Genomic DNA, 25,453 nt, shown 5'->3' on the forward strand with positions numbered 1-25,453 from the left:
TATCTCTTATAGTCTCTGAGATCCAGGTGTTCATACGGACGGACAGACGGACAGACTGACAGACGGACAGACAGACAGACAGGGCTAGATCGACTCGTCTCGTCATGCTGATCAAGAATATATATACTTTGTGGGGTCTGCCACGCCTCCTTCTGCATGTTACATTTTTCAGCTCCCGCAAACCTAATATACTTCTGTACATTTCATGTACAGAGTATAACAACTCTTATAGAATACACACATAAGGCATCTTTGTGCAAAATTTTGTGTCTCTATCTCTTATAGTCTCTGAGATCCAGGTGTTCATACGGACGGACAGACGGACAGACAGACAGACAGGGCTATATCGACTCGTCTCGTCATGCTGATCAAGAATATATATACTTTGTGGGGTCTGCCACACCTCCTTCTGTCTGTTACTTTTTCCAGCTCCCGCAAACCTACAATACTTCTGTACATTTCATGTACAGAGTATAATCACTAGTTGCGGAAGAAATGAATGAAATTACATTAATTTCCTCCGTATTCAAATAAGGCATCTGGGAATAATTTTGTGTTGATGATTTGATGTCTCTAGCTCTTATCGGTGCGAAAATGAGCTTCGATTTATCGCATTTTGACCGAACATTTGGGCTTACGAAAGGTGTGTGCACGGTTTGTTCCGCACAAATTGACTGACGACCAAAAATTGTCTCATCGATCGACGCTTGTGACCAATTATTTGACCAAAAATCACATTTTAACCATTAACCACTCACCGTATTCACCTGATATGGCACCGTGCGACTTCTACCTTTTCGGAAAAATGCATTTGCCAATGAAAGGAAAGCGTTATGCAGACGTAGAGGCCATTCAAAAGGCTTGCACCGGCATACTGGCGACCATACCGGCCAACGAGCTAAAACACTCGTTCGACATGCTTTTGGATCGTGCAAAAAGCTGTATTGAAGCAGAAGGAGACTATTTTGAATAAAAAAAATTGATTTTGCCAAAAAACCCATTTGTTCTTTTTTTTAAAAAAGAGTCCTTTTTACTTTGGAACACACCTTGTATATATGTATATACTTAGTAGGGTCTGGCACGCCATCTTTTGCCTGTTACATTTTTCACCTCCCGCAAACCCAATATACTCTTACACATTTCATATACAGAGTATACAAAGAAATGGTGCAACCAGCTTCTTGCTATCGTTGTTGTTGGTGCCTTGCTCTGTTGTCATCTTTTGACGATATCATTGTTTTTGTCTACTACTAAAACGACGACAACAACAACATCGATGGCAGCAACAACTGGACAGCAAAGCGGCAGTTGCAAATATCTGGAATCAAATGGTGATGGTTGCTGCTGTTGTTGTTGTTTAAAAGTATTTGGCCCAAATGAATCGTAACACACACTTTTTGTTTGTATTTTCGAATAAAAAAAGACAATAAACAAAAAAACAGCAGCAACAAAAGATCTAAACACTGCGCCAGTTAATAAACCACAATACTTGTCTTAGCCATTTGACATATTCACATCGCATGCAAAGTAACCCCGCACTCACTCCCTCGGCCCTGTCACTATCCTCCCACCATGTTGTTGCTGTTCATCCCTCTGCGTCCCCTACAAGGTACCACTGCCGGCTCGTGGCCCCCTTTTTGACAAGCTGCTGCTCTGCATTTGCACTGTGCAACTGTAGAAAATTAATGTCAACATTGTCCATCGACCCACCTGTACCTCATGCATACTACAAGCATATACATACTTACTCTACTATACGTATGTACATGTATGTAAGTGGGGGGCAGTGTTTGAGCCATGAACGGCAACTGCAACGGCTGGCTGCAAGATTGAGTGCCTCAATTCGATGCCACATTGCGAGCTAGTTGCATAACCTGTATTAGTTGTTATTACCGTTTTAGCAGCGGCCGTCCAAGCACGGCATTTTTGCGGCACACACACACACACACACTTACCACTGTTGATTTTTCCTAATGACACTGATGCGCTTTGCAGCTGACCAAGAATAATACGCGCAAGTGTACCCCATTTATCTAGCCAAAATTTACGTCTACATTTACGTTAACAAAATATGTATATTTCTGGAAATAGTTATACTTATTTATGTACATGCATATGCACTTTTGTATACGTATGTACATATGTATGCACGTGTACGTGTATGTATACATTTTTAGTTAAAGTGCGGCCATGAAAGAGTTTCAAAATTTATGGGTAAAAGCACCCCTTTTCAAAGGCTGACTGTGAAAACCAAAACAGAAAACCATAACAAAATCAATAGCAATAGCAACAGCAACAGCAATACAAATCAAAGTCGATAGCACTTGTTGCCAAACGCAGCAGCCAACAAGTGGAAACCGTCGCAACAAAGTAGAAATGGAACGTCTAAACCATAACCGCAGCGACAACTATGGTGGCCACAACACTAAGTGCTTGCCAGCATGCCTTACTTGGCTGCAGCTAACAGACCCTCGGCGCAGCTGCTCCAACTTTTAGTTGCTTTCGAGCTATACAAGACGACGGTTGTCTTATGTTTGAGTCTGCACATTCCGTCCAACAACAACAGACGCGCAACAAAGAGCAACATTATTAGCAAAAAGAGCTACATACTTATTGTACGTGTATGTATGTATAAAAGCGGAGAGTCAACATAAAAAGTGAAAGAGCAGCGCGTCGTGGTCGCCTTCGTCGTCGTCGTCGTTAGTCAGTTCAATTTCGTTTGTTTCGCTCTTAATACGAAGCCGAGCTTGGCTGCTGCTACGTCGGGGCTTGCAGTTTTAGTTGCTTACGACAGCACAAAGCAAACGGAACGCGGTTGCGCATACGCGTGTGGCGTCGTGTGGTTAGCGTCTTTTGTTATTGTTATCTTTTTACTTCTGGTGGTACTCTTCTTTATATATTTGTCTCACAAACAACAGAAATTTTATAACGGTACGCGCGCTCAGCTTGGAAAAAATTTACATATTATTTAAAATTTGAAAATTTTTTAAGGTTTTTTTCTCCCGATTCAGTCATCGCAATTTTTTTCTTTTTGTTTAAAGTGCTCTAAGGATAATTCCAATAAATAAAAAATTTATACTAAATAACCAGAAGCAACAACTTGTTGGGGCTGCTGCTGCACATTTTGCCTGCTTTTCCATGCTTCGTGTAACGGTGACATACTTAAACCAGCGCCGCTTCACCTGTGCCGCGGCAGCGACAGCGATAACTGCTTCTTGCTGCTTGCTTGGCTGGCTCGGTGATTAAGCTGCTGAGTCGCTGACCGCATTTGTCGCACTTCTTTTGTCTCCGACTCTCACCTGATTTAAATTCAATAATTATTTTTCGTGGCTTTTTAGTTCTAAACTCTTAATTATTATTATTTTATAAAGTTTATTACGTGCACGCAGAAGCACTCAACTGGTTATTTATATTTTTTGCTATTTTTTTGGCTAGTACAAACCGTGAAAAATAATAGCTAAGCGCTAAAAGTGTAAAACCACAAATAGTGTGGACAACAAATTGGAAATTTTAAGAAAACAACAACCAATAAACGTCCTCAAAAATCAGCACCACCAGCAACACCTACTTAAAGTAGAAATTAAGGAGGAGGAGCACAGTATGCAACGCACGCTGTTAGGCGGCCGCGAGTGGCGGCCGACGGCTCTGCTAATGCTAACGTTAGCTCTGCTGTCGTTCCGCAACGGCCGCACTTTGGCGCAGAATATAGGTGAGTGTGTCAAGCGAACTTAAAAATTTAACAGCAGTAACCAACGACGAAAAATGCCAACGAACAACAGAACATAAGCAATAACAACAACAATAAACCAATGTTCACCATGCACTCAAACACAATGTTGTTGTTATTGTTGCGGCTTCTCGCTCATCACGCAATGCGACGCCATTTACTTTTGCATTACTATTTTTTTACGTATCTGTTTCATTTGTTAGAACCATAAATAAAATCGGCTGATTTAGCTTTGATTCCAAAACTATGTTTCCCAACTATTTCAACATGTACTTAAACAAAATCGAACTACATGCATAGGTTTCGTTCATGAAGATATTGACAAGTTTACTGTTTACCAAATGTTGCACAGTTGAAATCACTACTGAGTCACGATTTGTCACTCTAAGCCCAAAGTATAAAATTATATTCTACCTTAGTGCTAATGTATATACGTATAACAAAATAAACAAGGCTTGACAGAGCCCACAAGGTATATATTTTCTGAACAGTATAAAAAGCGTAATCGATGTAGCCATGTTTGTCTGTCAATTAAATTCAAAATGTTAAACCTTGTTTTGAAGTGGGTATAGGTTCTTTAAAAGTTTGGCCGCACAAAGCTACCATTCCACTCTTTTTGGGTTTCCGGTTGTGCGGCATGCTAACCAGTGGTTGCAAGCATGAACCCGAAACGAAAATTAGTTCGTTTTGGCCGCATTTTCGTCCAAATTATTCCCACGTTATAAACCCAAGTCGGGTCGTGGAAAGTCGAGTCAAGTGCGTCCCAGTCTCGGCGATTGTTTGTCAACTTTTGTCTCCAATGTTGATGTTAATGTCACGCTTGTTTCTGCCAACCAACTACCACTGTTCTTTATCGGCTCTCGACATGGGCGATACCAAAGGGGCGTGGCAACGTTTTAGACTGTAGTGAGTGTGCAGGAAGCGGATGTTTGTTTGGGTCAGCAGTAGAAACAAAAATTCTGCTCACATCAGTTGCCAACTCACTTCACACTTGCGGCACGAAGTGTGAGAAATCAAAAAACTTAGGAAACGAACTTGGGCGTGCTCATTCCATGTATTGCCACATGGAAGTGCCGAGAAGGGAAGAGATGACTTCACCATAAGCTCTTTGCCACGTGTCCGCTCATATTACCGCACACATCACGTAGTATGCAGCGTGAACCAGTCGATGCTCCACCACAACAACTACTCGTTCAGCAACAATAAAAGCTCTTTCAGTTTGGATTTCTATGAATGTATGGATGGTAGTCAGCCAGCCATTAAGCTACACCTGCCAGTTATACTCTTCGCCCGAATTCGGGAAAAAACTGCTTGGTAGAAACTAAAATGCATCAGTCCCAAAAACCAGCTGGGCACGGAAATAGTTAGTTCGTCATTGCACTCGCAAATTTAGATCATTAATTAACAATACTGTCGATAATTTCAAAACAAAATAAACTAAATTCTGACATTTATTTAGTGTTAGATTGAGGTTTATTTGTATACTATAATGTAATTATTTTAATCAATACTTTATTTATAAAACAAGTGGAGAACTCCAAAATGCAAGTTTTTTGCGTATTCACATAAGACAACTTGGACCAAAATTTGGTGCCCGTAGGTCAGACAGACAGGCATACATATATCGACTCGTCTTGCTCAACTCGCGCAAACCTAATATATAGTACTATTGTATATTTCATGTACAGAGTATAATTAATACCTGGATTAGATACAGGGTATATAAAATATATAAGAGAAACTCACGCGACTTTAGCAGAAATCTCATTTTTAGCCTATTTATGCCCCGTACCCGTAGGGTTCAAAGGGTAAATTATGTTTGTGCAAAGTAGTACGTAACAGGCAGAAGGAAGTATCACTGACCCCATAAATAAAATTTGCCTAGGGGCTAGGAGCTAATGTGCGCTCTGAAGTTTCCAGCGTTCATCCAGACGGAGGGACGGCCGAACGAACATGTCTAGATTGATTTCTCTTGTCGTGCTGATTAGAAATATATGAATATATATATATAAAACCCCCGGAAATTTAGTAAACATTTATGACAGAAAATCTATTTCGTGAATAGTAACGGCATGATGGTAACGGCATTTTTTGGCACATACCCATTTTTAGTTCACAAGAACCATACTTTAAATAGACATTGTATGTTTGTTTTTGTTGGTCTCACCATTCCGCATCGCAAACGAAATCTGCAAGGCTACTTTTTAGTCTTTTCTAGTGTTTATTACTATGCTGTTGTTTTGATTTACTTGTCGTCGTTGCCATGTACATGTAAATAAAAATAATATTACGAACTAAGTACCGCAAAGGGCAAGAATTTATATTATACGTCGCTTGGCAATATCATCGCAGGCCTGGAGTTTGCTTACAAACATGAAACAACTCTTGAATGCCCTGTACCCCCCACTCCTACAAAAAAAAAAACAAACACAAAAATATAAAATTTCAAAATTAATATTTGTTAAAACAAAATAAATTAAATGAGATTAATAGAATAAAAAAGAGTAGTACTATGGTAGTATGGCTATAACTTCCTTTTCCATTGATTAATGGAACTTTGGCATTTGAGTAAATAATTTCGAGAGTTAAGCAATATCAGAAGGAGTAGGGGATCTGCCACGCCCCTTTCTGTGAGTTACATTTAAAAAAAGTCACCAAAAAAAAGAAGAGATAATACTACAGTACAGGAATCTATGCCGTTTTCGATATCCATACAGACAGACGAACATGTCTAGACCGATATCTTTCCTCATGCTTATTAATAATAGATACACTTTATTGGGCCGAAAATGCTTCCTTCTTCCTGTTACATAATCGTACCTGGCACAAACCTAATATACTTTTTTTATCCTACAAGTATAGGTAAATCCTAAAAATCTTGTAGCATTTTATTCGCCGACATCAGAAAAAAATTTTTATTTGTGATTAGCCTTAGTGCGTCTTAAGGTCCACAATGCCTTGTATGTAGTGAAAGAGTCTTGGCTTATCAATTAATATATACCGTTAGCACAAAAACAACAAAAAAAGCCACACACGCAATGATCGCATTTTCGGGTCAGAAAGAGAATGTGTGTTAGAAGATTTACTTAAACTTTGAAGCTTAAGAAAGAGCAGCTACATAAACTAATACCGCCTGATTGCCTCTTAAAAATCATTTCCAGTCACTGAGCACAACATTTATCAAAATTATTTGTGCGGCGCATCGTAAAAAAAACTACAAAATTGGTGAGGAAATTAAAATAAAATTTACGGCTAACTGAAAAGTTTCACATTTACACAGGCACAAGAAAAATGGAAGAACAAAAAGCCCAAAATTAAATTAAAATGCTCGTATATAATACTTGTGTATACTCGTATGTATACTCGTATTGTTGCAATAGCAATATCAAAAACAGCAACATTTTTACCAAATGGGAAAGTTTCTCCACATTTTTTTTATATTTGATTTCATTTGAGTTGTTGTTGCTCAACACTTCGAATTGACAATATAAAAAGTAAAAGTGCACACACTCACACACATACTACCAGATGACAACAAACAATGGTATTGTTGTTATTGTGTTGTGAAAATCACTTCATGTTTGGTTTGAAGCACAAAAGTCGCACAAAAAGCCGCAAGCGCGCAAATAATCACAAAACGAGGCATAAGTGCATACATATAATTCAGCCACACTTCTTTGTATATATGTATGAAAGTATATACTATATATGCATACACATTGAGGTATGTGTGTACTGTGTAAGTAAGATCTGCACAAGATGTACTCTCATTACGATGATGGGGCTAATTGGATGTTGAAAAATGCGCTTAATATTGTACATACGAGTACGTACGAATATAGGTGTACTTGTATGTATATACATAGGTATTGGTACCTTTTGACTGTACCTATGTATGTTGTATGGACATATTGCGGTGGTTGCGGTCTCTTGGCAACATTGCGGAAGCGCAGACCAAATAATTGCAATATGAAAAAGCTACGAAAAGATATGTTACCCATAAGATATCTACATATATGAGCACTATATGAGTATCTATACTTGCAATGAAGTTATTACTTTTGTGTAACACACAATCATGCACATACACTCACGCAGAATAGGACGCCTTGCTTCAAATATGAGCGATAGGGTGGAGGCTTTGTTTTATGAGCGAACCCACCGAAGCAGTCCAAAAGTCTAAGCAATTTGAAAACGAGGCAACAGATGAAGGAGGTGGGGAAAATAGCAACTGAAATGCGCACGCATGCGTATGCCAAGGAAAACAAAGATTACTGCGGCTGCTGCGGTTACACATTTTATATAAACAACTAGGAAGTAGGAAGCGAAAAGAGCTTGAACTATAGGTAATGCTGAATCTAAGCCTATGATTACCGGATCCATAAATTTTCAATATTAAGCCGCAACTAATTACTTACGAACGATGGGGATGAAAAATATATGGTAATTTGGATGGAGAAAACCATGTGCTGCAATTTCTTACGGGAGGCTGTGCTTCTCTGCACGGGTCTCTTTCTGAATTCACACCCTTTTTTGTGGCGAAAAAATAGCTCAGTAGTATGTTTTAAACTAGAGTTTTGGTTTGATTGTTAAATTGGCGTGCATTGCTGGAGACGAAACGATTTTCAAAAAACATTAAATATCAACAAATAAATATAATGTAAAAAAATTTTATTAATAATAGACTATTTTTTCATTTTTTTCATATATATATATATATCTATATCGACATGAAAAAGTAGTCTATTAATGTCGTAATATGTACGTATAATATTCAGGATCTTTTATGCTTTTGTTGGCTGTTACATACATGCATACATAGATTCCCAATAGATCTTAATATACGAGATATCAATAACATTTAATGTAACAAAATATCAAGGGAACTCTACCTTTTCCGATCTTTGTAACTCATGTGTTTATAGAAACGAAAGCCTTGCCTGCCTTTAAGGACTGTGTAATATTATAGTATATTTATTAGTTTTAAATTAACAATCAAATAGGTCATTATGTGTAAGGGGCTTGCAAGTTAGGTTTACCTTAAAACTACGCCTTACTCAGAAGTGAAGAGTGGGTGAGTGGGGCCAATGAGCGGGCCAATGAAGTCAAATTGAAATATAATTTGAACTCACATTTTAGTACATGATGTACTGCATTTCTGCATTTTCAAGTTTTGTATGGCGATTTAGAAATAATGCGCATGCAGAAAATACATAAATAGCAGTAAGCATATATAGCATACATATGTAAGTACTACGTGGTAGGTATCAGTAATTTGTGACAGACATCGGCCACGCAACATGTTTATGTTGGCTTCATTTTAGATGGCCAGAAGAGCTGTTGCTGTAAGCTCCAAAATTGTTGCTGGTTTGGGAAAGCGTTCGGTTGACGCCGCTGCTTATTTATTTATTTGCTGTCATCGGCTTTCCATGGCCAATTCAAAACAATTTAAAAATATATACTCGTAGTCGATAAGAAACGAAATGTATACTGGGTTTTTTGAAAATTGGGTTTTTTGAAAGCTGCATACTTTTTATACCCTGTACCCAAAGGGTATATTTTATATTTAATGGAATATTTTATATTTAATTTAGTTAAATAATTAAATTAATTTAATTTAATTAATTAATTAATTTATTTAATTTATTTTCTTTTTTTGTGGGGTGGTACAGGGTATTTAAGAGTTGAGCCTGCTCGACTTTAGCATTCCTTTCTTGTTTTACCCTGCACCCAATGGGTAAAAGGCTTTGTGCGAATGTACATATGTAACACATAGAAGGAGACTGATCAATAATATATATATACTTTGTGGGGTCTGCTACGCCTCCTTGTATACATTTCATGTACAGAGTATGAAAATCTGGACCGAGGGTCGGACATGAGAAGATCGATTTGTATTGGAATTCTGGCCAAAAATATAATTCTTTATGTACGTATGTATTACACTCACTTCCACAAACTGAATACACCCTTTTTCTCTTCGGGTACAGAGTATTACAATACCATCCACCAACAATTTATGAAATCAAGTACATTCATGCCTTTCTGAATAATGAAACAGCTTTGTTAGATAGGCACACATCTCAGGGCTGATTAAGCCAAGCACTATCAATTGGAATAAGTACTGTCTTTAACATAAACGTTATTACCATTCGCTCATTAGCATTTCCAGATTCTCATGCTGTCAGCAACTGTTGTCGTCATTGTTTGCAGCTATCATTGTCTTTATTGTTGCTTTTAATAGCCATTTATGGCTAAATATTTTTACACTTTTCACATATAGTATGTACGTGTACGTATACATACACATACATTCATCGATGCACAAATACTTTTACACTCGCATATTAGCTGGCATTCCAACTTTCGCGTTCGTTTCCTAACTCATTACTTTGTGTGTGTGTGAAAAATTTTAATTTGTGTCGCAGTGAAATGCTTAAAAGTGAAACTATCATCAAATAAATAAATGAAATTGTTTGTTATTAGCTACGAACATATATACATATTCGTATATATGTACATGTAAAAAGCAGTCACATCGGCTAACAGTATTGACAGAAATGTAAAACACACACATACTCAATAAATTTATGAGCCACTTGATTCAATTAATTGTAATCTATGTGTATAAGTATGTGCGCTTGCCTCTTTATGTTTTCTTCTATTTTTATAATCATAATTTTTTTCGATGACGACGAAACCAGCAATGACAACAATACTTCACAATACCCGTCAAGCCGATCGTGAATCACGCGTCGCCTTATTGTGTGCTGCCCTCCTCACTTCGTCTCTATGTCTTCGCAAGCGTCAATGCCAGACATCGAAATTGTTTATTAATTATATTATATACATATATACTACTCGTAAGTGTACATATTTCATGTGTAATGAATTTGGTAACTTCAACACAAAATTTTGCAATTGCAAAGAAATAAACAAAAACATATAAAAACTAAAGCAAAAAAAACCGTCTTAAATTTAATGAATTTGTGATGAGATGCGGACTATGGAGTAAAATAAATTTCAAGTTGAGGATTGGTTTGGATTGATATCTTTCTTTCTGAAACATGTTGCTCCGAGCAAAGAGTCCAGTTTCACAATACTCTTGTACACTTCAGGTTCAGGGTATAAAACCTTTCTGGTATCAGAGTTGGTCAACTTATTTTAAAATTTGTTTTCCCGAACGGTCTTAATGTTACATCGCCACTCGTAAATTTATTTTTATAATCTTCGACCCCGTCTCCGCCCCTGGTAAGTGGACTTTTCCAAAGCTATGTAATTCTGACTTTTTCATCATACAAAAAAAGTGTTAGGTCAAAATTTTACACTTATTTCGTCAATAAAATGTTCTGCACGGTAAGACAAATTTTCTAAATCACATAGAGACACACATAATTATATTTTAAAAAATGTATTTTTCATAACTCTTGCCACTTGCCCCAGTCCAATCAATTAAAAATCAAACCGTTCTATGCAATTAAATTTCAATTACGAAGAGTCCTCATTTATCGGACAACAACATTTGCTGTATATACAATACACGTATGAACGAATGAAATAATATGTGCTGTGTAGTACGTGTATACTATATATTGCACTGTTCGCATTTTTTCAAAAGAGGGATTCATGTTGTATGCGTTATGGGTTATGGGATAGTAACAAATTACCAATCACGATAAAACTATTTTAACCCTTATGTACAGGGTGTAGAAATATATATTTCATTCATAATTTTTCTGAAAGTATTTTGTTATTAAGTTAGTAAGATTATTATAGACAATTTTGCATCAAAGCCATATAATTGGTAAGCTAAAGCTTTGTATGCCACCACGAACATGAAAATATGTAAGATTGAGAAGTGGTTGCACGCAGCAAGACCAAATACCGCTATCTTAAACACTTGCCACACACTACAGTGACCATTCAGAGTCTCGATTAGCAGCCGCTTCACCTGCTCATTGTTGTTGTTGTCGTTTGTTGTTCAGCGCTTTTCCACCGCTAACCCGACACTTATGCAAGCCAGTCAGCTTGCCCAGCTCACCAGTTGCAACACTTCAAACTGGCACGCAACAAATAAAATAACAAAATGGAAGCAATGCAAAGATTTGAGTCGATTTCATAATGCAACAAGAAAAGACAGCGGTAAAAAGACAATTCCAACGCTGGAATTCAAAATCGAACAAATACATATTTTATTTATAGCCAAGACCTTGCGCCATCGAAAACCACGACGAGTGAAATTTTTATAACAAAAGCGCTGACTCCGCTGAGTAGCTGCTAGCCGCAAAATTCTGCCGCTGTCACTACCACTGCCGCTACCACAACCACTACTGATTGAATGCGCTGCTTCTTTTAATTTTCTCCGATTTCAAATTTTTACATTTGCATATTGGGGCACACATAACGACAAAAGCTTTGTAGAGAAAGGCCAACAACAACTCCAGAATCTTTGATTTACATACTGCAGAGTTCTTTATTTTATTTTCTTTGTTTTTGTGTCGTTTTGTATTTTCTTTTTTAATAGCTTATGCAAATTGCTTTTTAAACTTTTAAATGTCTCTTTCTCAACAAATGTATGTCCCCAACAATAATTACACAGACAAATTATTTTCAACTCAAAATTCCAAATAACCTTCTCTATCTCCTTACAATATGTTGCCTACCAGTTAACTATCAAAATCGAAAATTTTACTTGTAGCACACAAAAACCACAAGAATGTCTTCAGTACGATTAATAATATAAAAAAAAAACAAGTAAAAAAGCTAAAGTCGGGGGTCCCGCCTTTGAAATACTCTGTACATATGTTTACAATAATTATAGAAAATAAAAAAAAATTAAGAAAATTTAAAAAAAAAAATTTGTTCGATTTTACCTTTCTCGGTATTCGAACTCACGTAAAGGGTGTATAATTGCACATTTACATAGCAATTGCGGTTGTGTGAGTGTATGTATGCCTATGCGCATCTATTCGTGTCTGTGTAAACATGTATGCAGTCAACCAAAGCACCAGCATCAACAACAGCCGCGGGCAGCGCTTGAGCAGCGATGCAGCAGCAAATATATTTATGACTATAACTTGTAAAATTGGTCTATCATAGTGAAACTTGGCATACGGACACATAATAACCAACTGGGGGTATTTCCAAAATTTTAGTTCGAAATTCCAAGAATTACGGGAGTTAGAGAAAATCGCAATTTGCGGTGGAAAAGAGGGAGGAAGGGAAATTTCAAAATATACATTTTCTTCGTATTCACATAAGGCATCTGGGACTAAAATTTGGTGTTCCTAGGTCTTATAGTCTCCGAGATATAGGCGATTATACGAATGGAAAATCGGGAAAACCCCCATAGGGGGGAAGTGGGGGGGGGGGGAATCAAAAAAATAAAGCATCTTTGTGCAAAATTTGGTGTCTCTATCTCTTATAGTCTCTGAGATCCAGGTGTTCATACGGACGGACGGACAGTCGGACAGACGGACAGACAGACAGGACTAGATCGACTCGTCTTGTCATGCTGATCAAGAATATATATACTTTGTGGGGTCTGCCACGCCTCCTTCTGCCTGTTACATTTTTCAGCTCCCGCAAACCTAATATACTTCTGTACATTTCATGTGCAGAGTATAAAAATCGCATAGTATGGAAAAAATTCCGTATGCAATGTATATAATATGAAAATAGAAAAGCCACAACAATGTACGACTTCAACGTGAGCAACAAATAGGAACATTCCAAATACTAATGCAAAACAAATGGAGAAGCTAAAGTCGGGTGTACCGACTTTGAAATACTCTGTACAGATGTGTAGAATAATAAAAGAAACTAAAAAAATAAGAAATTGAAAAAAGTAAAAGAATGGGTGTATTCATATAAGAATTGTGTCTATGTGAGTCTTCGCGTGTATAGGCGTGTCTATGCGTGCCTGTGTGAGCATGTATTCAGTACAAAGTTGAACCACAGCAGCAGCAACAACAACATCTGCGGGCAGTGATTGGGTAAAGATTACATTTATGGCTATAACATTAAAATCATTTAAAATCGGCTTATCATAATGAATCTTAGCTAAACAAGATAGAACGCTACAGTCGATCAAGCCCGACAGTAAAATAGCCTGTACTCTCCACAAAAAAGAAAAATTAAAAAAAAAAAAAATTGTTTAAATTAAATTATTAAAAAAAATGAATGAATTAATTAATTAATTAAGTGGGGGGGTGCATCGAAAAAAAACTAAAACTCGTACTTTCTCGGTCTTAGGAGAATATGGAAACCAAGTTTGGTTATTCTAGCTCTTATACTTTCTGAGATCCTTGCGTTCATACGGACAGACGGACAGACGGACATGGCTATATCCACTCGGCTTCTCATCCTGATCAAGAATATATATACTTTGTGGGGTCTGCCACGCCTTCTTCTAAGTAGTGTTCCATGTATATACAAGTACAAGTACAATCAAATATCCACATCTAATAAGAAATGTGATTAAGGAAATCTGTGACTACGACAATAAAAAGCATCCTATGTAAGAAAAGTGGGAGAATCCGGGAGATTTTATTGGAAATTAGTAGATAAGTATCTGTAAGTAAACTAGAAACAAATTAGAAAGAAAAGAAACCAAGAGACTACTTTGTTGCAGGGTTCGTAAAATGCGAGCATCGCACATTCACGCTCATTGGAAATCCTGCCGTGAATCGTTTTGAGTAGGCAGGCTGAGGCCGTGAGCAGTTGTGTGCAGGCAGGCATATGTACATACTTGTAAGTATGTGTGATGTGTGAAAGCTATACGATAGCATGATTGTGTGTATTGGACAGTAGTGGAAGGAGGAGGAGAAGGAAATCCAAAAACTAAAATAATCTCGTGTTGCCTGGATATTTGAAGAGTTTACTTGATATTTTGGTTTACGTTCAAAATGTGGAGTGAAAGTTATTCGCTAATAACATTTCATAGAATTAATCGATTTAAATGAAACGAAAGCAGATATTTATAAAAATATATAAATTACTTGGGCAAAGTTTGGTTAATATTGCTTTTGAAATGTGGACAGTATTGACAAAATTCTGTATATTAAGTTTGGTTAATGAGTGCCCAAACGTTTCCAAAATCCAGGCGTTCATCCAGACGGACAGTCGGACGGACATGCTAGATGGATTTCTCTCGTCATGCTGATCAAGAATATATATACTTAATAGCGTCGGAGATGCATTTCTGCATGGAACCACTTTATTTTGTTAAAGAGCTAACTAAAAATGTTCAACCGACATAGCTTTGTCAGGGAGATGTTTTTGGCCACACTGTGCAATGCCAATTCAAGTTACTGCTATTATTGCTGTTTGCAGGTGGCTTGTGCACACCTATGTATACATTTGAAGCACAGATGCATACACCAACACAGGTGCTCATAAATTGCGCTGCCTTCATCAAATTCGGATGGCGTGGCCTACATCTTGTTTTCATTTTATTTTATTTTTGTTCATTTAGTGCTGGATAAGGACGTAACAGAATTCGCATTAGCAAAGAAAAAACGATTTTCGTTTCTTGTTGCTGTCGCCAACACCTTTCTTTGATTGAACGTGTACCCCGCTAAGCCTTAGCCAAGCTGCTTGCTAGCATTTATTTAACTGCCCGCTTGTCTGTTTGTCAGAATGTCGGCTCTCTGACTTGGCTGGTTTGGAATGCGGTCAGCTCTGAAAACTTGCAGCAGCCAGTGAAGGCACCGTTGCTCCCGCGAGCCGCTCGAGACCAACGGTCAATGTCGATGATGTTGTTTCTGCCAGAAGCAGCCAATCACGCGTTTCCTTCCAGACGAACGGCTATCAAAGAGTGGCAAGGGGCTAGTGGATGAACCTGTTATGCGCACAGCTTTGAGCGTTGTCATCAAAGACCCAAAGATACTGGGGAAATTGGGATGCCAATGATGGTGTCGCGCTGTCATTGCTACTTTGCTGTCATTTTGAGCTCCGTTCTATAGCCAATACCTACGTGTAGTTTCGTCTTAGTTTTCTTTTTCTTTTACGTAACTGTTAACGGTTGAAATTATTGTCGAGTCGAGCCAACTCGAGTCGCAACTATTGACGGCATGGCCAACTTTCGAAGCTGCTAACTGACAGCTGCGCGCCGCTGCCGCAACCGTCGTGGCGGTCGACGTTAGCTTAGTACCGTTAAAAAAAAAAACGATATAGAAAATTAGTCAAAGCTGGTTTGGTCAGGTACTCTTAGTTCTATCGCATGGTTATTTAATAGGTGTACGTTTAATAGCTCTTACCATGCAAAAATGCACACAAGAAAAAACATATGTATGTATGTACATACTTGTACATGTACGAGTATACTCGTCTTACTCATGATGTCTCATTTAATGAGCATGATGGGCAATTTTTACGCACAGTTAATTCTCAAAAGAAGCTCTTACAAAACAAAATACACTACTTTAATTCTGCAAATGATAAATGAGCAAAAGCTCGGGCAACAACAAACAACAAGCAACAACGAACTGTAATGGGCTACTATAGCTAGCGGAAGTTCAAGCTGCGTGCGTGAAAACCAAACAGCCACCCCGCATCGAAAAACTTAGGCAACGAACTTGCAGCCATTGCTCAACGGTAACAAGTCGCAGTCGAAAGATGCAGCGGCAGTGCAGAATTGCAAAATGCACAGCTTGCGAAACCTTTTATCGCGGTTCTACTAATTTGCCGCCGAGCTAGCGTGGCTGTCGACGTTAACGGCAGCGGGGAACTAGGTCAAATGAAGCACAAGCGGTTGGGTGACCGTTTATACCGAACTAGCAATAAAGGTTTCTTCGCCTGCGCCAAAGCTATATACCCTTCATTGTGTCTTCTAATAACAACTTTGTGTCTCTATCGTAATAGGTCGCGAATAATATAGGGTATATACCTTACCGTGTCCATACTATCTAATCTCTAATCTTGCCGATTGTAATCTATCGATATCTGAAGGGTAAGAGGGGTATAATAGGTTTGTGCAAAGCTTGTAAGAGGCAGAGGAAACCGGAACCTTTAAATTTCGCGCGCAACAACGTGCTAATTTAAATTTAAATGCAATGAAATCAAGTACAACACCAGCGCCATTATCATCATTATAACTATTTTACCATTGATGTCTAACTGTTTCAACGGCTTCTCTTCGTTTTTGAGCATAAAAATGATGGCCCAAGTCGCCGAAAAGAGTTGAGAAGAAAACGAAAACAGAAGAAACGAAAAAAGAAACAAGCAGTCGCATTTTTGTGGTAACACATACAAGTATATTATTCGTATATTTGTGGCACCTTGCCCCCCCTCCCCACACACACATACACACACACACACATACTGTCACACGCTCTCGCTCTCTTCCCTGTTCACCAATCTGAAAAGGGAAACTTGATTGCTTGCACGAAAAACTTGCGTCGTTTCACTTGCACCTTACCTATCGCAATTGGGTCATCAAGTCAAATGTTTGTTTGTTTGTTTGTTTGTTTGTTTTGCCCCTGTATATTGTTCTTGTTGCTTATGGTGTAAGGCAATGCGTGTGCTGGTGCGGGGCACTTGCACTTTTCAATTTCGTAATTTGAATGTTGAATCTTTTTCTATGGTCGCTTAATGTGAGCAGACCAAGCGGAAGCAACCCAAGCCGTTAGCCTTGCCTACCTACCGACCAACATACACGTATCAAGTAACTTAAAGAAGGTATGTAGCTTAGCATTTACTCGAATGTATGTATGTACGTATACCTATAAATAGGTATACAGACAGTTACTTGGTAAGTCAGCCAAGTGCGAGCCCGCGACGCTTTCGTAATCAGTGCATGAAGTGGATGCGGCTTTAAATTGTTCAGGCGCAATGGAAGAAGATTTGAGGGCAAAGCAATGCATCAGTCTTCTTCAGTACTTCTGTTTTAAATAACAACATAAATTTGTCCAATTGGCGATCTGTGTGCTTTGCTTGTGAAATGAACTTAACAATTTAAGAAGAGTTCGAGGAAACTGCACTGCATTTGAATTAACTGCCCGGGCAATCAAACTACAGTCCATTTGAAGTGCCTACATCTCGCATCAACAATTGCCCTCATTTTTGCTGTCCGGCTGCACCTGCCACACATTTAAATATATTTAACGGAGAACTCAAATCACCCAGAAATCGTGATTTATTTTGCATTAATATACTCTTAAGCATATTTATTTGTATGCAGAGAGGTGGTTCACGTTTCTCTTCGATTCAATGGGCACTAGCTCGAAACAAGAATGATATGTACTATTCAAATTTGGTCTACAAAGTGCTCGGCTGTAGCGTTTCTCTCTTGATTCGATTCTCTTTGGCTCTGATCTGAATACATACACTCACATAGACGCAATTGCTTTATATATGTGCAATTATACACCCTTTATGTGAGTACGAATACCAAAAGATGTAAATTCGATCCAAAATTTTTGTAATTATCTTACTTTTTTCAATTTCTATAAATATTCTAAACATATGTACAGAGCATTTCAAAATCGGGACGCCCGACTTTAGCTTTTTTACTTGTTTAATTCTAAGAAAAGTTATTAACGAAATATTTTCACTCCAGTACTACGCCCACAAGCTGCAGCATCAAGTTCGCCCATCATCTTCTTTTTGCTTTTGCTATGGACGCATGTAACTCAGTGACGGAAGTTTACCTAGGTACAGGGTATTACACTGTCGGGCTTGCTCGACATTTTGGAAACATTTCCTGTCATTTCCTTTTTGTACATAAATGGGTAGCTGCCGAAATGTATTCTCTAATAGTAAGAGTACGGCGCAGATCTCATAAAGCTAACACAGCGATGAGCATGTCAACCAATGCCATCGACAAAATGTTGGCGAGCGGCGGTTATACGGTATACGCGTAGATTAGTATGTACCCGTAGTTCATACTATACGTATGAGTAAATATTTAGCTATGTGTGTTTGTATGTACGCTGTGTGTGCGTATACGAATATGTAGGGGTATCACTTTCACTGAGTTCGCGCACGTAGAAAGCAAATGAAAGCAAAGAAAATACATTTACGTAAAAACGAAATGAGGCAAAGTACCTGAAGATCACAAACTCGTAGGTAACAACAATAATAACGGTGAGCAAGCTCAGCCCCACCTGCCAAATGCTGGAAGGCCAAGCAGCACTGCGTGGGAGTTTAAGTTGCTGACTTTTTTAGTCCGCTATTGTCACCGCGATCTTGGGTCCGATGCAGAGCCCCCCACACCATCTCCATCCCCTCGTCATTGCCTTAGTCCATGTGCCATGAAACCAAAAAGTGTAAAATTTTTCATCTATCGATCTACACTCGGAAAACACGAGAGAACGCTACAGTCGAGCAAGCCCGACAGTGAAATACCAAACTTCCAGCACTGATTTATATGCGCCATAGCCAAAGGAACAATGAGAAGAAGAGCGAACTTGATTCTTCAGTTCGTGGCGGTAGTACTGGAGTGAAATTGTTTCGTTAATACTCTTCGTAAAATTGACCGAACTGCATAATAAGCAGATAATTGTATATATATATATATAGCTTTCGGAACAGTAATGACGAAATTCGGATGATGCAGTTTGTGGGCGTATTATTTGCGGGAGGTGAAAAATGTTACAGGCAGAAGGAGGAGTGGCAGACCCCACAAAGTATATACATATATTCTTGATCAGCATGACAAGACGAGTCGCTTTATGTCTGTCTGTCCGTCCATATGATCACCTAGATCTCAGAGAATATAAGAGATAGAGACCTTATGTGTGTACGCTATAAGAGTTTGTTTTATTTTTTTGATTTCCCACCCCCACTTCCCCCCTATGTGGAATATTCAGAAACGCCATTCATATAATCACATGTGTATATCTCCGAGAGAATTAGACCTAGGGATACCAAATTTTATTCCAATATACCCTATATAAATACGCAAATGTGTATTTCGGAATTTCCCTGCCTCCCCCATCTCCACCGCATTTCGTGATTTTTAATAACTCTCATAATTCTTGGAATTTACTAATTATACCCTGTATCCAAAGGGTACAAGGGAATATTAGTTTTGTGCGAGTGTACATGGAACACACAGAAGGAGACGTGGCAGACCCCACAAAGTATATATATTCTTGATCAGCATGAGTCGATATAGCCATGTCCGTCTGTCTGTCTGTATGAACGCAAGGATCCCAGAAACTATAAGAGCTAGAATAACCAAACTTGGTATACAGATTCTCCTGAGCCCGAGAAAGGACGAGTTTGTTCATTCAGAAAAAATGAACAAACTCGTCCTTTCTCGGTCTCAGGAGAATCTGTATACCAAGTTTGGTTATTCTAGCTCTTATACTTTCGGAGATCCTTGCGTTCATACAGACAGACAGACGGACAGACAGACGGGCTTGTCATGCTGATCAAGAATATATATACTTTGTGGGGTCTACCAAGCCTCCTTCTGTGTGTTCCATGTGCACTCGCACAAAACTAATATACCATTGTACCCTTTGGGTACAGGGTATATAAATATATTCAATATATATGGCACAAAGTTGAACCAAAAAAGCAACAACAACAACAGCTGCGGGCAGAGCTTGGACAGAGATTATATGTATTGCTACGGAATTGCGGGGAAGTGGGGCGGTGGATCGGAAAAAACTTAAGCTCGTAATTTCTGGGACCTAGTAGAAATCTGTATACCAAGTTTGGTTATTCTAAGCCTTATACTTTCTGATATCCTTGCGTTAATACAGACAGGCGGACAGACGGACATGGCTATATCGACTCGTCTTGCCATCCTGATCAATACTATATATACTTTGTGGGGTCTGCCACGCCTGCTTCTGTGTGTTACATACATTCGCACAAATCTATTATAGCCTTTTACCCTTTCGGTACAGGCTATAAAAATGTATAAATTTCATTAATAAAATTATTGAAATTGAACACAAAATATATAAAACGTGCTTAGAGACATATTGTAGGGGCATTTAGGTTTCGTCTTTGTGTATCTATGCGCGTGTGTGTGTTTTTGAACAGTACAGAGTTGAGAGAAAACAGCAACTGCGGGCAGAGCTGAGATCAACGACAGTCAGTGATGACCCTGGAGCTATCGGAATTGGAATCCAGTACCTTAAGCGCCTCTCGGCTGTCCGAGAATGCTACTTTGATTCTCTGTTTTACCACTGTGGCACGCGATGGTACATTCTGTATTATATAATCAACGTTTATTGTGTGCCTTGCCGTGAAAGAAAAGGGAAATAGGAAAAACACGACGAAGAATGGTATGGAGTGTGTGGCAAGATGCAGACACAAAGAGTGCTATGCACTTGCTGTAGCCTCAGCTTCTTGCAACTTAAGGCTGGTGCTTTGATAGTTGCTTTGGTCAAATCATGGCAGAATCTGCGCAGTTACTTGACGATTCAAAGCCCCAGTCTCCGGCAGTTCGAATGTCTAATGTACATTAATACAGCTTGTGTGACTGACTGTATGTAGTTGTTCTTAGCAATGCTGAATGCCTCATTTAGGTGCAGCAACAGCAGTAGCGTTGCAGTGGCAGTTGTGCTTCTGATGCTTTAGCAGCAGTACGCTTACGTAAGGGGTATATTTTACAAATGAAACCTGCGATATGCTCGCAATTACAGATACAGATTTATACACGTATGTGTGTCTATACATACATATGTATGTACATATATATATGTATGAAGCGCCAATTTATACAAACCAGCAGTAACATGTTTTGAATTAACGCTGTTGTGCCATGTACACATCAGTGTCTGGGAACTACTACTATATACAGAACAAGAAAGAAATGCTACAGTCGAGCGGGCCGAACTCTTAAATACCCTGTACCCACTCCCATGAGTCAAAAAATAAAATTATAAAAGATATATGTACATTTATTTTAATTAATTAAATAAAGTTAATAAAAGTATATTAGTAAAATTCAAAAATATATTACACCTATGTCATAAATATCAAGTTCATCAGAGAGAAAAAGTATATAAGTGCTGGAAATCAACTTTAAGGTTCATAAAAAAACTGGCGAACAGACCTTGACAAGACAAGACATGGAAAAGATTATTGCAAATTGATTGTTGCTTTAATTTTTATAATTTTTTTTTAAGGGTGGGGGGTGGTGTATTAAGCATTTAAAAGAACAGTTTTTCCGAGCCATGTACATAATATACTATATATACATGATCAAATGTATGTACTATACGATTAATTATTAATTAATTATATGTATGCATTTTAATCATTTACATTTGAACATAAGTATAAAATAATTTAAGTTAGTCCATTCTCTTGATTAGATGATAAGGTATAGTGCACAATACTTCACTTCTTTTTATACCCTGTACCCGTAGGGTAAAAAGGGTATATTAGGTTTGTGCAAAGTATGTAACATGCAGAAGGAAGCATCTCCGACCCCATAAAGTATATATATTCTGAATCAGCATGACGAGAGAAATCGATCTAGACATGTCGGTCCGTCCGTCTGTCCGTCTGTCCGTCCGTCTGGATGAACGCAAGGATCTCAGAAACTATAAAAGCTAGAATAACCAAAGTTGGCATCCAGATTCTCCTAGGTCCGAGAAAGGACGAGTTTATTTTATTTTTTGGAATTTTCCCCCCCCTTCCCCCGCTACAGAATTTCGTCAATAGCGTCCACATTTCAAATGTTACCTGAACCAAACTGCACACATAATTTATATATAATTATCTACTGTTGTTCAAAATTTTATTCAATTCGGTCAATTCTAAGAAAAGTTATTAACGAAACAAATTCTCGCCAGTACAACCCCCCAAACTGCAGCAACAAGTTCGCTCTTCTTCTTCCTCTTTTAGCTGCTGCTATGGGCGCATATAACTCAGTGACGGAAGTTTACCTGGGTACAGGGTATTACACTGTCGGGCTTGCTCGAATGTAGCGTTCTCTCTTGTTCATTTTAGAAACAAAACTTGTTTTGGGTTGGATGGAATGCAAATTGCATTGTAAAGTGTATTGACAAATGCAAGATAAATTGATTTTGGTTTTGTTTTTGTTGTATTATTGCTGTTATTTGTTCTGTTGCTCATGTTGTTTTTTATACCCTGTACCCGTAGGGTAAAAAGGGTATATTAGGTTTGTGCAAAGTATGTAACATGCAGAAGGAAGAACATCCGACTCCATAAAGTATATATATTCTGAATCAGCATGACGAAAGAAATCGATCTAGACATGTCCGTCCGTCCGTCTGTCCGTCCGGATGAACGCAAGGATATCAGAAACTATAAAAGCTAGAGTAACCAATGTTGGCATCCAGATTCTCCTAGGTCCGAGAAAGGACGAGTTTATTTTATTTTTTTTTAATTTTCCTCCCCTTCTCCCGCTACAGAATTTCGTCAACAGCGTCCACATTTCAAATGTTACCTGAACCAAACTGCACACATAATTTATATGTAATTATCTACTGTTGTTCAAAATTTTATTCAATTCGGTCAATTCTAAGAAAAGTTATTAACGAAACAAATTCTCGCCAGTACAACCCCCCAAACTGCAGCAACAAGTTCGCTCTTCTTCTTCCTCTTTTTGCTGCTGCTTTGGGCGCATATAACTCAGTGACGGAAGTTTACCTGGGTACAGGGTATTACACTGTCGGGCTTGCTCGAATGTAGCTCTCTTGTATAACCGTGTTCTCACGCTACAGCAACAACAATAACAAGTAGATCATTTGGCAAACAAATGCTTGTTATTATTTAACGCCTTGTCAATTGGCAACTGGAACGGAACTTGTCTAAATGCCAGGCAGGTTATACTCGTAGATAGCGGCATAACAACTGGTTAGTTCAATCGCAGCAATAGCATCCAATAAATTCCATTTGATTTGCGCATAGGTCGGTGTTTGCTGCTTATTGCTTCCAACATAATTGCCAAACAGCAGGTAATAAATAACAAATGGAACAAGAGAGAACGCTACACTCGAGCAAGCCCGACAGTGTAATACCCTGTACCCTGGTAAACTTCCGTCACTGAGGTATATGAGCCCATAGCAGCAGCAAAAAGAAGAGGAAGAGCTAAGATGATGCTGCAGCTTGTGGGGGTAGTACTGGAGTGGAATTGTTTCGCCAATACCGATTTGGATGAAAAGTACATTATTATATGTAGATTAAGTATATAAAATTTGGTTTATATACTTTGCGCACCCCTAATTTACCCTTTTACCCTACGGGTACTGGGTATTGACAATTTTGTATCGGTAGTACTTTAGAATGCATATTTGCATCGGAAATATGTTTATGTGTCAACGCGAGTCTGTGTGTGAGAATGTGTGCAGTACAGAGTTAAGCTAAAGCAGCAGCAACAGCTCCTTGCAGCTCACTTTTCACAAGCCTTAAATGCTATTTTACTTTTTAGATACCATTAAATACAGAGCCTAAACATTACTATTTTTTAATGTGTTTCTTATATCTTATTCTTACAGATGCATGCAGTTTTTTGGGCTCACCAGCTCATAGTACTGTCGTCTTCTCGAACTCAAATCTCACACAAGGCACAGTCGCTTCCTACACTTGTGAGCGTGGCTTCGAGCTACTCGGTCCCGCACGGCGTGTTTGCGACAAGGGACAGTGGGTACCAGAGGGTATACCGTTTTGTGGTAAGTACATATTTACTTAAGCACGAGTTTAAGTTTCTCCATAGGGTAACAGGAGAAAACGCTACAGTCGAGCAAGCCCGACAGGTAAATACCCTGTACCCAGCCAAACTTTCGTCACTGCGTAATATGCTCCTCTATCAGAAGTAAAAGAAGAAGAGCAAATTTGATGCTGCAGTTTGTAAGCGTAGTACTGGAGTGAAATTGTTTCCCTAATAGCTTTTCTTTTCTATTACGTGTACAAAAATTGGTTTCTGTTGCTTTTGAAATGTGGACAGTATTCAGGGTAGGTCAAGAATTGATTTTGAAATATATAACTATATATGCAGTGCTGTTGATCCAGGAATAAATGTGGTAAAGTACTGGAAAAAACAACAACAAAATTTGAATTGCTAAGGCAAATATGAAGACATATAGTCATTATTCTTGAGAGCTTTTCAAACAAGTGAACGAGTTTTTTTCACTTCTGGAGAAATTTTAAATAAGCGACGAGCTCGGCTTCTTAGCTCAAATATAGATGAGTGCATATTCTTTAATACAAATTTGAATTTGAATATGGATATATTTTTCGTTTTTATATTTAATGGGTATAACAGGTTCATCTTGGCCCGTGTTTATAAATATTTTCGTCGAGCGTGCGCGTGCGTGTTTCCAAAAGTTCATTCCGTGGCCAGCCCATGCCCATCTCTAGTACAGGGTATAAGAAGAGAAAACGCTACAGTCGAGCAAGCCCGACAGTGTAATATCCTGTACCCAGGTAAACTTCCGTCACTGAGTTATATGCGCCCATAGCAGCAGCAAAAAGAGGAAGAAGAAGAGCGAACTTGTTGCTGCAGTTTGGGGGGGTTGTACTGGCCAGAATTTGTTTGTTAAAATTTTAACAACAGTATATAAATATGTATAAATTATGTGTGCAAAGTTTGGTTTAGGTAGCATTTGAAATGTGGACGCTTTTGACGAAATTCTGTAGCGGGGAAAGGGGGGGAAAATTCCAAAAAACAAATAAATAAATAAATAAATAGACGGACGGACAGACGGACGGACATGTCTAGATCGATTTCTTTCGTCATGCTGATTCAGAATATATATACTTTATGGGGTCGGAGATGCTTCCTTCTGCATG

At 38.4% G+C, this 25,453-nt stretch overlaps 1 protein-coding gene across 2 annotated transcripts in view; it reads left to right on the forward strand.

Moving 5' to 3' along the window:
* Positions 1-3,639: 3,639 nt before the first annotated feature.
* Positions 3,640-25,453, forward strand: part of LOC115629867 — a 39,663-nt gene continuing 17,849 nt past the window's right edge. For both annotated transcript variants that reach the window (XM_030526459.1, XM_030526458.1), the window contains exons 1-2: positions 3,640-3,709; positions 24,160-24,333. In XM_030526459.1, the coding sequence (XP_030382319.1) occupies positions 3,652-3,709; positions 24,160-24,333 (232 nt within the window). In that variant the 5' untranslated portion in view covers positions 3,640-3,651. The remainder of the gene's footprint in view (positions 3,710-24,159; positions 24,334-25,453) is intronic.

This window comes from Scaptodrosophila lebanonensis, unplaced genomic scaffold (assembly GCF_003285725.1).
Source record: "Scaptodrosophila lebanonensis strain 11010-0011.00,11010-0021.00 unplaced genomic scaffold, SlebRS2 tig00000168-arrow-arrow-pilon, whole genome shotgun sequence".
Taxonomy (NCBI): Eukaryota; Metazoa; Arthropoda; class Insecta; order Diptera; family Drosophilidae; genus Scaptodrosophila; species Scaptodrosophila lebanonensis.